Here is a 15,377-nt window from a genome sequence, read left to right as displayed (position 1 = left end):
AGTAATACAGACCACTTTCTTTGTTGCATATTTGTGTATTCTAATAGCAGACAGAATAGAAAGAATTGAATAGCTGATTCCCAAGACCTCAGAACGCTGCCACTAGACTCCTGTTGATTATATAAAGGCTATATATCAGTGATGGCAAATCTTTTAGAGACCGAGTGCCCAAACAGCAACCCAAAACCCAAAGTGCCAACACTACAATAAAACCTGAAAACTGAGGTTTTAGTTTAGAAAAAACAACTCACAGCCAGTCCAAGCAATCTCCTTGGCAGTGCACTGACCAGCCATGCAAAAGCTCAGATAACAAACCGCTAATGAGTTGCGGCACGTGATGTCATCGCCTGGCACCACTACTACTTTCTGAGCATGTGCATGGCCCCTTTGTGCGCTGTTATCCATTGGTCGGCTGCTGGGACGATGCTGGGGCAACTTGCCTCACATGCCAACAGAGAGGGCTCTGTGTGCCCGCTGTCGCACTCATACCATAGGTTCACCACCACTGCCATATATGATTCTTTGTGGTGGAAAAGCATTGGTCAGATTATGCTCAGGAACTGCTATATTTGAAGTATATGCAGTCTGAGGCTATCCTTGCAGACCTGATCTGTTATTTAGATAGTCCTGATTAAACCATGCTATCAGCCATGGTATCTGGATAGATTTGCTGGGCTAGGGGTAGGAGGCACTGCATTGCAGTGGTTCTGCTCCTCCTTGACCAGCCAATTCCAGAAGGTTTTGCTGGGGGATTATTGTTCTGTGTCATGGCAGCTATTCCATGTGATACTCCAAGGTCCTATCTCTACGCCACTGTTTCCCAACCTTTTTTTCACTTATGTACCCCTTGGCTGTCCATTTCCATAAATTGGACTCTTCATGTTAGGAAAATGTTTGTAATTAATATAGTTGCTGTTCTTTCCACCATTACTCTTTTTTTCCCCACATACCCCTAAATGTCCTCATTTGTACCCCTGGGAATATGTATAGCTGAGGTTGAGAATCAGTGTTGTATGCTATTTAGCATCTACATAAAACTACTGGGAGGTTATCCAGAGGTATGGGCAGAGGTACCACCAATATGTGGATGACATGAAGCTCTCTCTCTCTCTTTTTTAAATCAAACCCAAGTGAGACAGTGGCAGCTCTAGATCCGTTTCTGAACATGGTGATGGATTAACTGAGACTCCGTCTATACAGGACAGAAGTACTGTTAATGGGTGGTTCATCTGCCCAGTTGGGTAATATCCAGCTTGTTCTGGGTGTTGTTGCAATCCCTCTAAAATAGCCTTCCCCAACCCTGTGCCTTCCAGACACATTTGGACTGCAACACCCAGAATTCCCAGTCAATGGCCCTGCTGTATAGGAATTCTGGGAGTTGTGGTCAAATGCTTCTAAAGGCCACCAGATTGATGGTTGCTCTAAAAGACAAAGTTTGTAGTTTGGGGGTGCTGGATGCAGAGTTGTCACTTGAGGAACCAGGGTACTCAGTGGCATGAAGAACCTTTTATCAGCTTAAGCTGATATACCAGTGACAACCCTACCTGGACAGAGGGAGTCTAGCTACAGTTTTCCATGCTCTAGTAACCTCTTGTTTGGATTACTGTAATGACTGTACATGGGACTGCCTTTGAAAATAGCCCAGAAACTTCAGCTGATCTAATACAGGGCAGCAAGACTGTTAATGGACCTGGCTCACAAGAACACATTATGCTAGACCTCTTCTGGCTAAACTAGCTGCCAGTTTAACTCCAGTCCCAATTCAGAGTGGTAGTACTAGCATTCAAATCCCTAAATGGCTTGGAATCAGCTTATCTGAAGGATCACCTCCTCTCATATGCACCTACCTAGACCCTGAAGTCATCTTCAGGATCCTTCTCTGGGAGCCCTTTCCAAAGGAAGTGAGGTAGGTGACCACAAGTAGAAGGGCCTTTTTGGTTGTAGCACCATGACTTTAGAATAAACTTACCAGAGAGGTGTGCCTAGTACCTACTTTGTCTTCTTTTCAGCACCAGGTAAAGACCTTTTTATTTTCCAAGGATTTTAACAATTTGACTTTTTAACTTTGTTTTTATATATTCCATTTCACTCTGTACTGCTACTATACTACTATACTGCATAAAGCAATAGTCTTGGATATGTTTTGGTTTCTAGGGAAAAGTGAAAGAAATACCTGTAAAAGTCAGGAGGCTGAAATTTTGTCATGTTTTAGGCAAAGCACCTTGTAACTATATTCAGGAAGGATTAGTTGGTAGATTACTTATTTAAAATACAGTGTAGAATGAGAGCTATGGGAATGTCTATTATCTCACATAGCCTGATGAAAGCAATGGCAATATAGGGATATCGCGTCACTCTTTAGAATCCTGGAATACATCAAATGATACTTTACAAGAGTTTTCCCATCTTTTTTTCAAAACTGGAGGCAAGGAATGAAGAATCTTGCTCCTCCAGATGTTGTGAGATTACAACTCTCATGATCCCTAATCATTGATGATAGTGGCTTGTGCTAATGCCAATTGGATAGCATCCAGAGGGCCACAGATTCTTCATCTCAGCTGAAGGCTGAATACCTGTATTTGTGGATTTTACAATATCAGAAATCTAAACAATTGCTTAAATGATATTTTTGAACTTTCCTTTCTCCAGAAAAAAGAAGACTAATCCAGAGAACACTAAGATGGTGTTTGAAAATGATAGTAACCTGAATATAGACAGTTATGTGTTTGATCTGTGGAACTTTTGGGGGGTGGGGTGGTGGTATGCTGAGACCTCCAGTAATTTTTACAAAGTCCATAAAGGATGGAATAGTTTGAGAATTGCCACACTACAGAATTGTGAGCCCATATAAAAAAAAGCTGTTTGTTTTTTTTTACAAATGTAAATTGACATAAGCATCTGGTTCCTGACTCCAAGCTCACCAACATTTAAGAAAGATGCAGGTAAATTAGAAAGGGTCCAGTGGAGGGTGACAAAAATGATGCAGGGTTTGGAAACACTGCCCTATGAGGATAGACTGGGATAATCTGGCATGTTCAGCCTTGAGAAAAGACTGAGGGTATCCCTTTATAAGTACCTCAAAGGCTGTCACAAAGAAGAAGGTCAAGAACTCTTCTTGCTAATGCCAGAATGTAGGACATGGAATAATCAATTCAAGTTGCGACAACCCAGATTCAGGCTGGACATCAGGAAAAGCTTCCTCACTGACACATCAATACAACAGTGGAACCTGCTGCCTAGAGAGGTGGTGGGCTCTCCCACCCTGGAGACATTCAAAAAAACAACAACTGGACAGCCATCTGAGTGGAATGGTGTAACATGGTGTCCTGCAACAGCAGGGGGTTGGTCTTGATGGCCTTCATGGCCCCTTTCAACTCTTCTGTTCTATGATTCTATGATCTGCTTAGAAGTAGTTATGTTGAAGAAGTTTGCAAATAATAGAATTCCAATACTGAATTTTCATAATACTCATGCATATATCACAATCCCCAGCAGGTGTTGCATTTACTACCTGATGTCTGTGGGTGCTACAGCTCATCATAGGTTAAATAACCCACACTGTGCCATGATGTGAGCCTAGTCTTTGTGTGCCTGAATCTAGACTGAACCTAGTATTTGTGTGAATGGATGTGTTCACAGTGCCAGCTTTATGTTTCCGAGGGCAAGGTATCTTGGGCGAGAAGTTTTCAATGGACCCTTTCCTTGGTGAATATACCTTTTCACCCATTGGCACCAGCTGTCATTCTTCCTCATCCTCTTTCTCATCATTGTTATGAGTTCTTGCTTGGCAAGTATAGGACCAGTGAGCAAGTAGTAATGACATCTACTGCTATTTATCTTCACCTCTGTCATTGAGTGGGCCAGAGAGAGAGAGTGAGAGAAGTGAACACACAAGTTGCAAAGGTGAAGCAAAGAACAAGTCCAGCAGCAATTTTCACAGCCTGCTTGGTTGCGGGCCCTCAGAAGGTGTCCAATCATGTCCATGCCTAACACTGAAACTGACCGTGTGTGCAAGAGATTAAGGGAGAGGCAGCATAGCTTGGCTACAAAGGTGATCAGGAACTAGTATTACTACCTGGTTCATAGAACTTTAATTTTGTTCTCATTCTTGTAATTTTGAAATTGAATTCCAACATGTGTACGATTGCTACCATCAGAACCATCCCTAGAAGCATCTCTAAATTGCACCTATTTTTAAAGAACTGGTCCTCAGCCATGGACAAACTAACCACGTTTCCTTTTTCAGTGATTATAGGAAACACCTAAATGTTAAATTGTTAATCCTTGTGGAGGAAATCCTTTCTTTTAAGAAAGCTGTCTTTCTTAAGCTTGTGAAATCTTCTTTTCACATAGAGCACAGCCTTGCCAAAATGCCATGACTCCTAATAAAGTCTACTTATTTCTGGGATTTCTCTTTGCAACTGTTTAGTTTGCAACTGTTTAAATGCCTTGAGAACCACAAATACTCTTTTTGTGGATACTATTATATCAGTAATTACTGATAAGGAATAGTTTATCCAAGATTAGAGCTATCTTTATATATCCATACATTCAAATAATGCTGGAACTATTTGCCTGGTACCACAAAAGAAGAATAAAAAGTAGTCTTATTACGCTTACCTACAGAGAATATTAGTATGAACCAGTTAGGGCAGGTGATAACAATTAACCTCACTGTCAGCTTTGCTTGGGTGTGCAGTGCACTGGCTAGTCACACTGCAGGACGTTCAACAGTTTGAAGAAGCATTTCTTTTAACCTGGGGTTTCTAAGAAAAAAAATCCATTCTAAACTAAAAATATGAGCAATTATGGACCAACAGAAATATCTAGCTAAAGAAAGGTAAAACTGTAAATGCACTCTAAGATACTGCCAGATAACTGGTGTATATCGGGGGGAGGGTTGAAGACAGGATTTTTATGACCTTTGCTGCAGTCAGCAAAGCACTGGGAGGAAAGGCATTCCTTCCCCGGCTTATGGGTGGAATATGTTGGGCAGAGAGCATTAACATTCTTCCTTCTCAGAGTTTTAGACCTGAACAGAAGTCATTCAGGGCTAATTTACGTACACATACATATACACATACATATCTTTTCATAGGTGTGCATTGGCATTTTACTTAACCCTACCCACCCCTTTATTTTTTTGGGAGGAAGAGAAAAAGGGCTGTTGAAACAGAAGTGAAAAATGTATGTGCACACACTGTGAAAACCTGTAAAATATAAACAGGTATGTTGCTAATGTTACATAAACAAGACCAGTCTATTAATTCCAGCTCACGAGAAGCATACCTTTTAAATATATTGCACAAGTGAAAGAGGGGGGTATTTTGGCAGTCCACACTCTGTCTCAAAAGAGAGTGATTCTAGAGAGGTTGCATTTAACATGATGCTGAGTCAGTGTTGCTCATTTGCTTTTTTATTTTTTTGTGCCACCTATAACAGTACTAGAGCCAATTGTCAGTCTCTGAGGAGAATTCTATTGGCACTGTTACTATAAGCATGGCAAAAATGCACACATTGTTAGAAAAAAAGAGAAAAAAGTAATCCCTACCATACTTTCACCAATGTCAGCACACCTGGATACTTTTGTCCTACCTCCTAAAACTGACCGGTGAATGAGGTGGCAAATTAGAATGTGAGTTATTTCAGTCCATTAAAATATGCATAATCATACGGAAGGTGGAGCTCGATGAACCACAAACCAGAATTAAGATTGCTGGGAGAAATATCAACAACCTCAGATATGCAAACAATACCACTCTAACGGCAGAAAGTGAAGAGGAACTAAAAAGTCTCTTGATGAGGGTGAAAGAGGAGAGTGTAAATGTTGGCTTGAAACCCAGCATTAAGAAAACTAAGATCATGGCATCCAGTCCTATCACTTCCTGCCAAATAGATGGGGAAGAAATGGAAGTAGTTACAGATTTTATTTTCTTGGGCTCCAAGGTCACTGCCAAGAAATTAAAAGACACTTGCTCCATGGGAGGAAAGCTAGGGAAAATCTAGACAGCATACTAAAAATCAGAGACATCACCCTGCTGACAAAAGTTCATACAAAGCTATGGTTTTCCTAGTTGTGATGTATGGCTGTGAGAGTTAGACCATAAGGCTGAGTGCTGAAGAATTTATGCTTTTGAATTGTGTTGTTGGAGAAGACTCCTGAGAGCCCCTTCGACTGCAAAGAGATCAAATCAGTCAGTCCTAAAGGAAATCAACCGATTGCTCTTCAGAAGGACAGATACTGAGGCTGAAGCTCAAATACTTTGGCCACCCAGTGAGAAGGAAGGACTCATTGGAAAAGACCCTGATGCTGGGAATGATTGAAGGCAAAAGGAGAAGGAGACAGCAGAGTTTGAGGTGGCTAGATGGGGTCACTGGGGCAGTGGGTTTGGGCTTGGGTGGACTCTGAGGGATGGTGGAGGACAGGAGAATCTGGAGGAATGTTGTCCATGGGGTCGCAAAGACTCAGGCACGACTTTGAGATTGAACAACAAAAATCATAAGAATGAATGCAATTTTCATACCAATGATCATGTATATACCACTGTTATACAATATAACTAGTTGTTATGTAAATAGCAATTTTATGGCTGACTGTGAGATTCTTGTTAACTTTTATTCTGTGTGTGTTCCTTCAGGGCTAGTTATAGCACAGTCCCAAACATCCTTGCTCAGAAGTAAAGTCAATGTATCTTCAGTGAGAACTTTTGAGAAAGTTAGGCTACCCTAATCAAATGTGCAAAGAAAAGACAAGAAAAGGAAGCTAGCAAAACCTATAGTAATTTTGTACTCCAACTTGAAATCCACTTCAGAATTTCCTTTTGACATTGGCATGAATTAAAGGAAAATGTTAATTTGAAAGAAGGATTTCCTTTTTGTCCATTAAAAATAACCAATATTTTTACTACTTCTGTTTATTTATGTCCAGTTAGGCACACAGAAACATCGAAACAGAGTGAGTCAGAAGGGGTCTCCTGGGCCATCTAGTCTGACCCCAGCTCCAGCCGGCTCTACTCATGACATCCCTACCATGTGCATGTCCAGCCTATTCATGAACATCATCACAACCTCAAGCAGGGCCCATTCCATACCCTTAGGGTCCTAACCATCAGGAAGTACTTCCTGGCATCTACCCTGAATCTTGGTTCCCTGAACTTAGCTCTTTTGGAACACATCCTGCCCTGCACTGCAGAGGAAAAAAGTTCACGTCCCACATCTGTGTGGTACCCCCTCACATAACTGTATGTTGCTAACAGGCCCCCTCTGAGTCTCCTCAAGGCAGAAAAGACCCAGCTCCTTCAGTCTCTCTTCATATGGCTTACCCTGCAAAGCAGCCACCATCCTAGTGGCCCTTTACTGCACTGATTCCAACCTTGCAATGTCCCTCTTGTAACGAGGGGCCCAGAACTGAACAGAATACTCCAGCTGCAGGGGCACCAGAGTCGTATAGATTGGCAGTAATACCTCTCTCAATCTAGAAGCCATGCTTCTGGCTATGCATCCAAGGGTTCACCCTCTTGACAGCCACATCACACTGCTGACTCACGTTTAGCCTGTAGTTGACTAGCACCCCGAGATCCTTTTCACAAGTGCTGTTCTCCAGCCATTTGTCCCCTAACCTGTACTTAAGACACCCATTCCTATGCCCCAAGTGCAAGACATGCCATCCTGTTGTCCCCGACCAACTTCCATAGTCTGTCCAGGTCCTTTATAGAAAATTATAGAAGACACATTTCACTGAACGCTCAATTTAATACACATCAATTTCATGCAGCATAATCCTTGGCTATATGCAACGAATATCTTTGGAGTTGGAAAGCTGATCAAACCTGGAGTAGTTCAGAAAGCTTACAGACTTGCTTCCAATTATTTCTTTCTTTGCTTTTTAATAGGAGTCATTTTTAAGGAAACAAGGGCAGATACAATTTGATTGCCTGATTTCACTTGGTGAGAATTTAAAGTTCTTATAAAAATGTCATCACTATGTACAAGAAATGTCAGGATGACTGTTTAAGATGAGAGAAAAGCCCCTTTGCTTGTGAATTACTGCTTTCTCTGTGAGTGCATATAAATGCAGAAAGTGTCCCTCCCCCTACACCCTTTCTAGAGGAAGTTTGTTGATGTATTGCTGACACGGCTTCTTCAAAAACACCAAGAACAAAAAAGAAAGAACACACACACACCACGAAACCACAGCAGCCATTCAAAGGCGAGACGTGCATTGATTTGTTCTACTGGAGAGTGGAACAGGAGTCTGCAGAACTCATGATGAAAGAGCACTGTAGTACCTACAGCACTGTTGGTCCAAACTGTGTCAGCAATACCACCATGGAAAGTCTGCAGTCGCTCAAGCCTAACTACATGTCTATGTGTTTATTTGCAGAAGAATCTTATCAAAAATTAGCCATGGAAACTTTGGAAGAATTGGACTGGTGTTTAGACCAACTTGAAACTATTCAGACCTACCGATCTGTTAGTGAGATGGCATCAAATAAGGTAAGAGAAATACATTTTTAAAGATAACTAATGATAAATAATATAGAGAATATCAAATAGTACTCAAAATTTAAAAAATGATATTGTGTAAACAATTTAAAAGGTTTTTATATATGCAGTTATGTCTGCCAGCAGATTCACAGCTGACTTAATTTAAATAAAGTTAAAGGAAGTTGATGAGTGCTTCCACCCCAGCCAGCACCAGCCCTGCACCAAATATTGTTAGCTTTGATAATTACATTGTTGCAAAAACAACAACAGTGCAAACAAGTGATATTAAACTTTGTAGGTCCTCAAGCAGACCATAATTGTACAAGAAAGTTGCTTGCTGAGTAAGCATATGTCACATTATAATACCTAGACAGTGTGTAAATTCTGAAAGGATATTCTTGTATGTATTTATGAATGATTCCAGAATGATTTATTAGATTATTCTTTAACTATGCAGCAATAGAGCAGTGAAAAGAATGATGGGAGTTAGAAATATTAAAGCAGCAATATTAAAGTAGATCTATTCTGATGGTAGTACGATACTACTTTCTACAGTATCGTGCAAGTTTTGGAAATGTTTTCAGTAAATTAATTGCTTGTGATGCTGATTACTACAAATTGCAATTGTCACTCATCACTCAGTATATATGGCATACTGACTTTATTTTAAGTTACTGTATAGTTCATTATGAAAGAAAAGCTTTCATTGTTTATATAACAATAGATGCATATGTAATGAGAGCATGCTACATATTATCCCACATAAACATTGGGGTATTTTTAAATGGAGTAAAAGGGGATGCTGAAAAGTTCGTGGAAAACTAGTGTTCTACTTATAATCAGCTCAATTGACTTGGAAAGTTGCACTGATCTCTATTAGATACACTCAAGTTGGGATTAATCATTATATTTCCTCTAAAGAAATATCTTATTGTGCCTAACCTTAAAAGACTTAGAAATGAACTTTTCCTTCTATAGTGCAAAAACTAAGGTTTAGCCTGTCTTTACTTTTATCTATTTCTATGTTACTTCAGGCCATTCCTGAATTGGCTAGTGGCCTGAATACTTATGAACAAAAGGTACACCTTCTTCCTTGAGGCAGCTGTGTTCCCAGCCACTTAATCTGTAGCTCATGTTTTTCTAGGCAGCCCAGTGAGTTCTTCTACATTGGTAATACAGGGACATTATACACCCTTCTTTAATCAACTGCGCTGTGACATATGTATTAGCATATATTACTTTCTCCAGGTGCAGTTATGTATACCTTTACATGGAATTTTCTGATCAGCAAGCTGATTTTGGTCCCATCTGGAAAGGTATCAACTTTCACACATTCTTTTCAACACTTCTTATTAATCCTTCTTAATATCCCATTTTCAACTCCATGTGCTACAAAATCCAGTGCTAGGTCTTCTTTGTCACAGTTGCATTTGAAGGTGTAACTTGTTCCAAATATGTTTGAATTTGTCAAAATAGTCAAAAAACAGCATTCACAAACCAACTTGCCACTGATAAATCCTTTAATTTTGGGCAGGTCACTGCCTTGCACTTTGCTCCCTGTTGTTAACTTAGGAATTGATAATCAGCCTCACAAGGTTGTTGTAAGGGATACTGATTATACAATGTTTTGCACAGTAAATGTTCTATATAAAGGATCAGCAATTATGTGAATAGAATAAAACTGAGTATTGCATCATTTCAGTATTTACCCAGGCTTCAGAGTCTCTCTCAGTTCTTAGCTGTGAAACAAAATGTAGGAGGAAATTAATGTAGAAACATGACCTTCCTGTGAAAAAGGCATTTCCCCTCTCATTTTTATTATAGTTTGCCTGTTTTTCCTGTTAGGTTATAATAAAAGGTGTATCCTTATGGCTCTTCAGGACTGGAATATTAGTTGGAGGAGAGCCATGCAGCTTGACACTTGCAGCTGAAAGTAAAGAATGAATTGAGCTTTTGGAGGTTATTAAGAAGTCTCTTAAAAGATGTTTGTTAATGAAGTTATTGTTGAGTTTCCACATCTGTGAAGTATCTGAATAATCTGCCTTCCTTCTGTCAAATGCTTTTGCACAGAGATTTTGTAATAGCAAAACATTCTAATATTTTGAAAACAGGAAGTTTCTAGCTCCACATCAGTAAAGAAGGACAGAAAGAGAAGCAGCAGGGAAAGAAAAAAGCAAATAGTCCCAGCATGATCCCAAGTGCAAGAGCTGAATAAACAGTGAACTATCTTCCTAACCTCTCCTATTGCTAAGTTTCTGGCCTTGTGCCACAGAAGCCAAAACTACGTCATTTGAGAATCATAGTGGGCATGGCACAACTGTTTTAAGTGTGACTCAAATTTCCTGTCTCCTTCCTGACAGATGGTAGTTTCAAAAGTACAGCATTGCAAAAACAATCAACAAAAGAGAGGAAGATTAATCTCCAGTGTCTTTATTCAAAATTGGTAACAAACTATATTCTTGATCATTCGATGATGGGCAAAAGAGCCCTGAGTGGAAGTATTCTGTTTCCAGAAGTTGCAGATATTTCTTAAGTTACTTCATTATTCAGGAATATGAGAAATTTAATCTCTGAGATTTATAGGTGGGTGAGTTAGCAATGCAGATGCACGAGCTCAACTTATGGTGTTGACGATTGGTTCAAGATACATTTCTTGTGTTTTGGTGCAATTAGGTAACTTTAGACTTTAGGACTTAATGGTTTCAGGGCCAGGGGTTCCCTCTTTAGCTGGCAATGTATATTTCTTAATTTACTTCAAAACAGGTCAAGCCATCCCATTGGCATTTGGAGGCTATTCTACTTATTTGATTGAGTGAGTCCCTAGACCAGGGGTCCTCAAACTTTTTGAATAGGGGACCAGTTGAAAGGCTGCGGTGACCATCATAGGCTGGGGAGGTGGGGGTGCCTGTGGGCACGGGCCGGTGAGGTGACGTCGGGTGTGCATGAGGTGGCATCGGGTGCGCGGCAGTGGTTCTCTCGCTCGGAGATCTCCCAGCGAGTCTAAAACCGTCTCCGAGTGAGCAAGCCACCGCCTCCCCGCCCGTGCTGTGAGGCAGTGGTGAGTGCGCATTTACGGCAGGCAGGTGGCAGTGGCTTGCTTACTCGGAGACCATCTCCAAACAAGCGAGCCACCACTTCCCCACCCATGCTGTGAGGCAGTGGTGAGTGCTCGTATGAGAGGCAGGCAGCGGCAGCAGCTTGCTTGCTTGCTTGGAGACCATCTCCGAGTGAGCAAGTCACCACCTCCCCGCCTGTGCAGCAAGCACATGCGCGGGCAGCAAATGGCGGCATGGGCCGGATGGATGGCCATGGTGGGCCGGATCCGACCCGCGGGCCGTAGTTTGAGGACCCATGCCCTAAACTTTTGCCTCAAAGTCCCATCCTGATGACTTATAATGAAAACTTTCAGCATAGTTTTAAGTCCAAATCCTGAATATATTCAGGATTAAATTGTAAAATGCAATATATTTCTAGAGCATTTGTTGGGGTTACCATTTTAGATCTGAGTACAAGTAGAGAATGTGTGTGTGCACACCTGCATGTGCACTTGTGCACTGAAAAGACCTGCTAGCTTAAGACAATCTCACATTGGCTCATGGTCCACAAAGCCAGGAAATTAGAAGCTCATTCATTTTATATGGTGGCATCGCTTTTTGGAACTCACTTTAACAAAAGGACTGTATACACATGCATACACACAAGCATATATTCAACCTAAGTCAAATGGATATTTATTTTTAAAGAATTTGTAGCTTTGGCATGCAGCATATGTATGTCTGTTTAATTATTATACAATAGACATTAAGTGTGTAGCACAAATGCATTTGAAAAATAACAATATGCAGTCTGAAATGAGCATGGTGGCAACCCCATCTCATGTAATACAGGACCCTAACAAAAGAAGGCACCAAATAATAAGTCCCAGTATATTCATGTCTTCGATATTTTAACACAGATTTCCACACTTCATGTTTTTCTATGTTCTCCTATAAAACTGCATACCACAATCATCTTATTTTTTATAAAAAAGTCAAAAACTATAAAAAAGAGAGATCAGAAATGATTTCAGTACCTCTTTATGTCACCTAGCCAAGGAAGTAGGTTCTCAGCACAGCTTGCTGAAGTTCTTAATGTATTTAGTCTTTACCTAGGAAATAAGTTAGTGCATCCTGTTTTGCTCCTATGACTGGAAAATTTATGTTTCTTCCTTTGTCTTCACTTATAACTTCATCTCTTTCATTTATGGTGATGTCATTTATAATGACATCACTGAAGTAAGCTGAGCAGTGGTCTGCACAAGCACACCAGGATGGTGTTTCAGAACCATTTAAAGCGTTCAGAGGGTTTGCAGCCTTTCACCACATTGGCACATGCCAAAATGTTTTCTTGTGACTCATCTCTCCTTTGTTAGCATTTTCATAGTAGACTATTGTCTCCATTATCTGTAAACTAAAATCTATTGCAGTGCACAGTATTTCAACAGAGGTTTCAGTCGTGTAAGATGCACAAGGCCATGCCTCAGTTTGAGGAGGCCAAATAAACTAAACAAGAAGACACAAATGTCTTCTTCTGGAGGTAACTCCTGGCTGCCTGCCAGCTGTCTATGTGCCTTATTGCACAATGTTCATATTGGGCAAGGGTGTGTGCGTGCATGTGGGGGTGGGTGGCTTGCAGTGCGTCCTGCTCACTTGGTACGTGATCTTTCCCTTAAGGTTTGCCAGACTGTTCTTGCTTTTTAGTTTACTGTAACTTCCATTGTTTAATATACATTACAAAATACACATGTCTCCAAAGACTTGGATAAGCAGTCGGGCAGGCTGCTAGAAAACCTGCTGCCTCTGTTCTCTCCCATCCTGCCCTCACTTTTTAAAGTGAAGTTAAAAATCAAGGGTTTTCCCACAGATGTACAATCTTCTGTTTTTTGACACACAAGTTGCTCAGCTGTCCTTCTTCGTCGTGGCCTCTGTGCATCACACATATAGGTGCTGCGCCTGCGCAGTGCCTTTGGCCGGAAGATTACAAGCTAACGGTTTTTGGCGAGAAAAGCTCCTCTCCCCCTCCCTCATGGCCTATAAAGAGCAAAGCGTCCACCATTTTGTTCAGTCTTTGCAACCGCCGTTCGCTGTGCCTCGTGCCGCTTTCGCTATCGCTCTAACTGTTGCTCGTCTAGCTTGTTCTTGTTCTTGATTATTCTCCCAGTTGTTATACCCCTGTTAGTTCTTGCTAGTTCTTATAGTTCTTGTTAGTTTCATAGTTCTCTATCGTTCTACCTTCCCTTTTGATCTTCTACTAAAAAAAACAAACAAAAATATATGCTTACCCTCTGCACTGTCCTCTATTTCTTTTCTTACGATGGCGCAGTGAGCGTCTTTCTGCAAATGCGTGGAATGCGGGTTGAAGATGTCTCCGACTGACCCGCATGACCTATGCCTCCTCTGCTTGGGAGAGAGGCATAGGACTGACAAATGCTCTCACTGCCTGGCCTTCTCTAAGCAGGCCAGGAAAAACCGTGAGAATCGCCTGCGGAGGCTCCTGTGGGATCGGACTCTCATGCAGTCCGACCCACTCATCGTTGCTCCAAAGTCTGGCTCTGCTATGGTGGTTCCGCCCTCATGCCCTTCGGATGAAGGCGCGTCTACCATGGGGGCTCCACCTGCTTCTCCAAAGAAAAAGTGCGAGTAGCATAAGCATGCTGAATCTGACAAATCAACAAAGAAAGCCAGGAAGGAGAAGCCTCTGAAACTGGCGCAGAAGTTGAAGAACCCAGAGCGCCCTGGACACCGTGATTCGAGTTCGACGGCCCCCTCGGTACTGGTGGCAGTCACTGTACCGACTCCACCCAATCTGGTGCTCCAGGTGGCTATGAGGGTCACCCCTCAAGGGTCCCCTCAATGTGTGGCTGACCTTTCTGCTGAGCCACTTCCAACTCTTCAGCGGGGGTCAATTTCTGATGGGGAAATTCAAGATTCTCCCCCCAGGGCTAGGTCGCCCACACCTATGCCCTCAGCCACAATGGAGGCAGATGTGGAGATGTCCCCGCCTAGGAGCCGAAGGAGTCACTCGATGGAACAGCGATCCGAGGCACCGCTCCTACTATCAAACCTGGGATGATCCACAATCTGTCAGGCGCTATCCCGTACCTAGCGGTCGGTCTTCACCACCTTCCCGTGACTGTCCACTGTTCTTGGGTCCAAGGCGCGCATCCCCGATGCCTCCTCGGGATGAAAGTAGCTGGTCCGTCTCTCCGGTGGAGTCCTCGTCTTCGGCTCCTCCGTATTATGGTGTGGACTCCAACGATTTGGAGGTCAATTCAACCTCTCCTGACGTCGCTGTGACCTCCCAGGGCCCTGCGTCTCCAGACGAGTCCCATGTCTCCTTCGTGGAGCTGATGTTCCGGCTTGTCCAGTCCCTTGACATCGATGCCGTCCAGCGTCTGGGACCTACTATGGACAAGTTTTACAATGTCGTCCGCGGGGAGCAGTCCACCTCAATCGTCCTGCCGTTGAGTACCACCTTACGACAGGCGATGACGCAACCCTGGGACTTGCCTTCTCACCCTCAACCCACGTCTCAGAGGTACGAATCCATGTACCGGGTTCGGGAGGAGGACATTCCCTTCCTCCTCTGGCACCCCAAGCTGAACTCGGTTGTGGTGGAGTCCTCCCATGGTAGAGAGGCGAGAGGCCACACCACACCAAGGGACAAAGAGGGACGTAAGAGCGACTCCCTGGCCAGGAGAGTCTACGCAGCCTCAGGCCTGGGGCTGCGTATTTCCAACTATGAGGTGACGTTGGCAAGGTACCAATACTTCATAATGCAACGCCTCCACAACGTCGTCTCTACCCTCCCGGACCACCAGGGTGATCTGGTGAAGGTGCTGATAAAGGAGG

At 42.4% G+C, this 15,377-nt stretch overlaps 1 protein-coding gene across 3 annotated transcripts in view; it reads left to right on the top strand.

Moving 5' to 3' along the window:
* PDE4B (phosphodiesterase 4B) overlaps window positions 1–15,377 on the top strand; it is a 227,243-nt gene that overhangs the window by 170,287 nt on the left and 41,579 nt on the right. For all 3 annotated transcript variants that reach the window (XM_044441195.1, XM_044441215.1, XM_044441204.1), the window contains one exon: window positions 8,384–8,496. In XM_044441195.1, the coding sequence (XP_044297130.1) occupies window positions 8,384–8,496 (113 nt within the window). The remainder of the gene's footprint in view (window positions 1–8,383; window positions 8,497–15,377) is intronic.

The sequence above is a fragment of the Varanus komodoensis genome, unplaced genomic scaffold (assembly GCF_004798865.1).
Source record: "Varanus komodoensis strain SLA01 unplaced genomic scaffold, ASM479886v1 scaffold1, whole genome shotgun sequence".
Lineage (NCBI taxonomy): Eukaryota > Metazoa > Chordata > Lepidosauria > Squamata > Varanidae > Varanus > Varanus komodoensis.
Note: the sequence above shows the minus strand (reverse complement) of the source record. Positions and strands in the feature narration are given on the sequence as shown.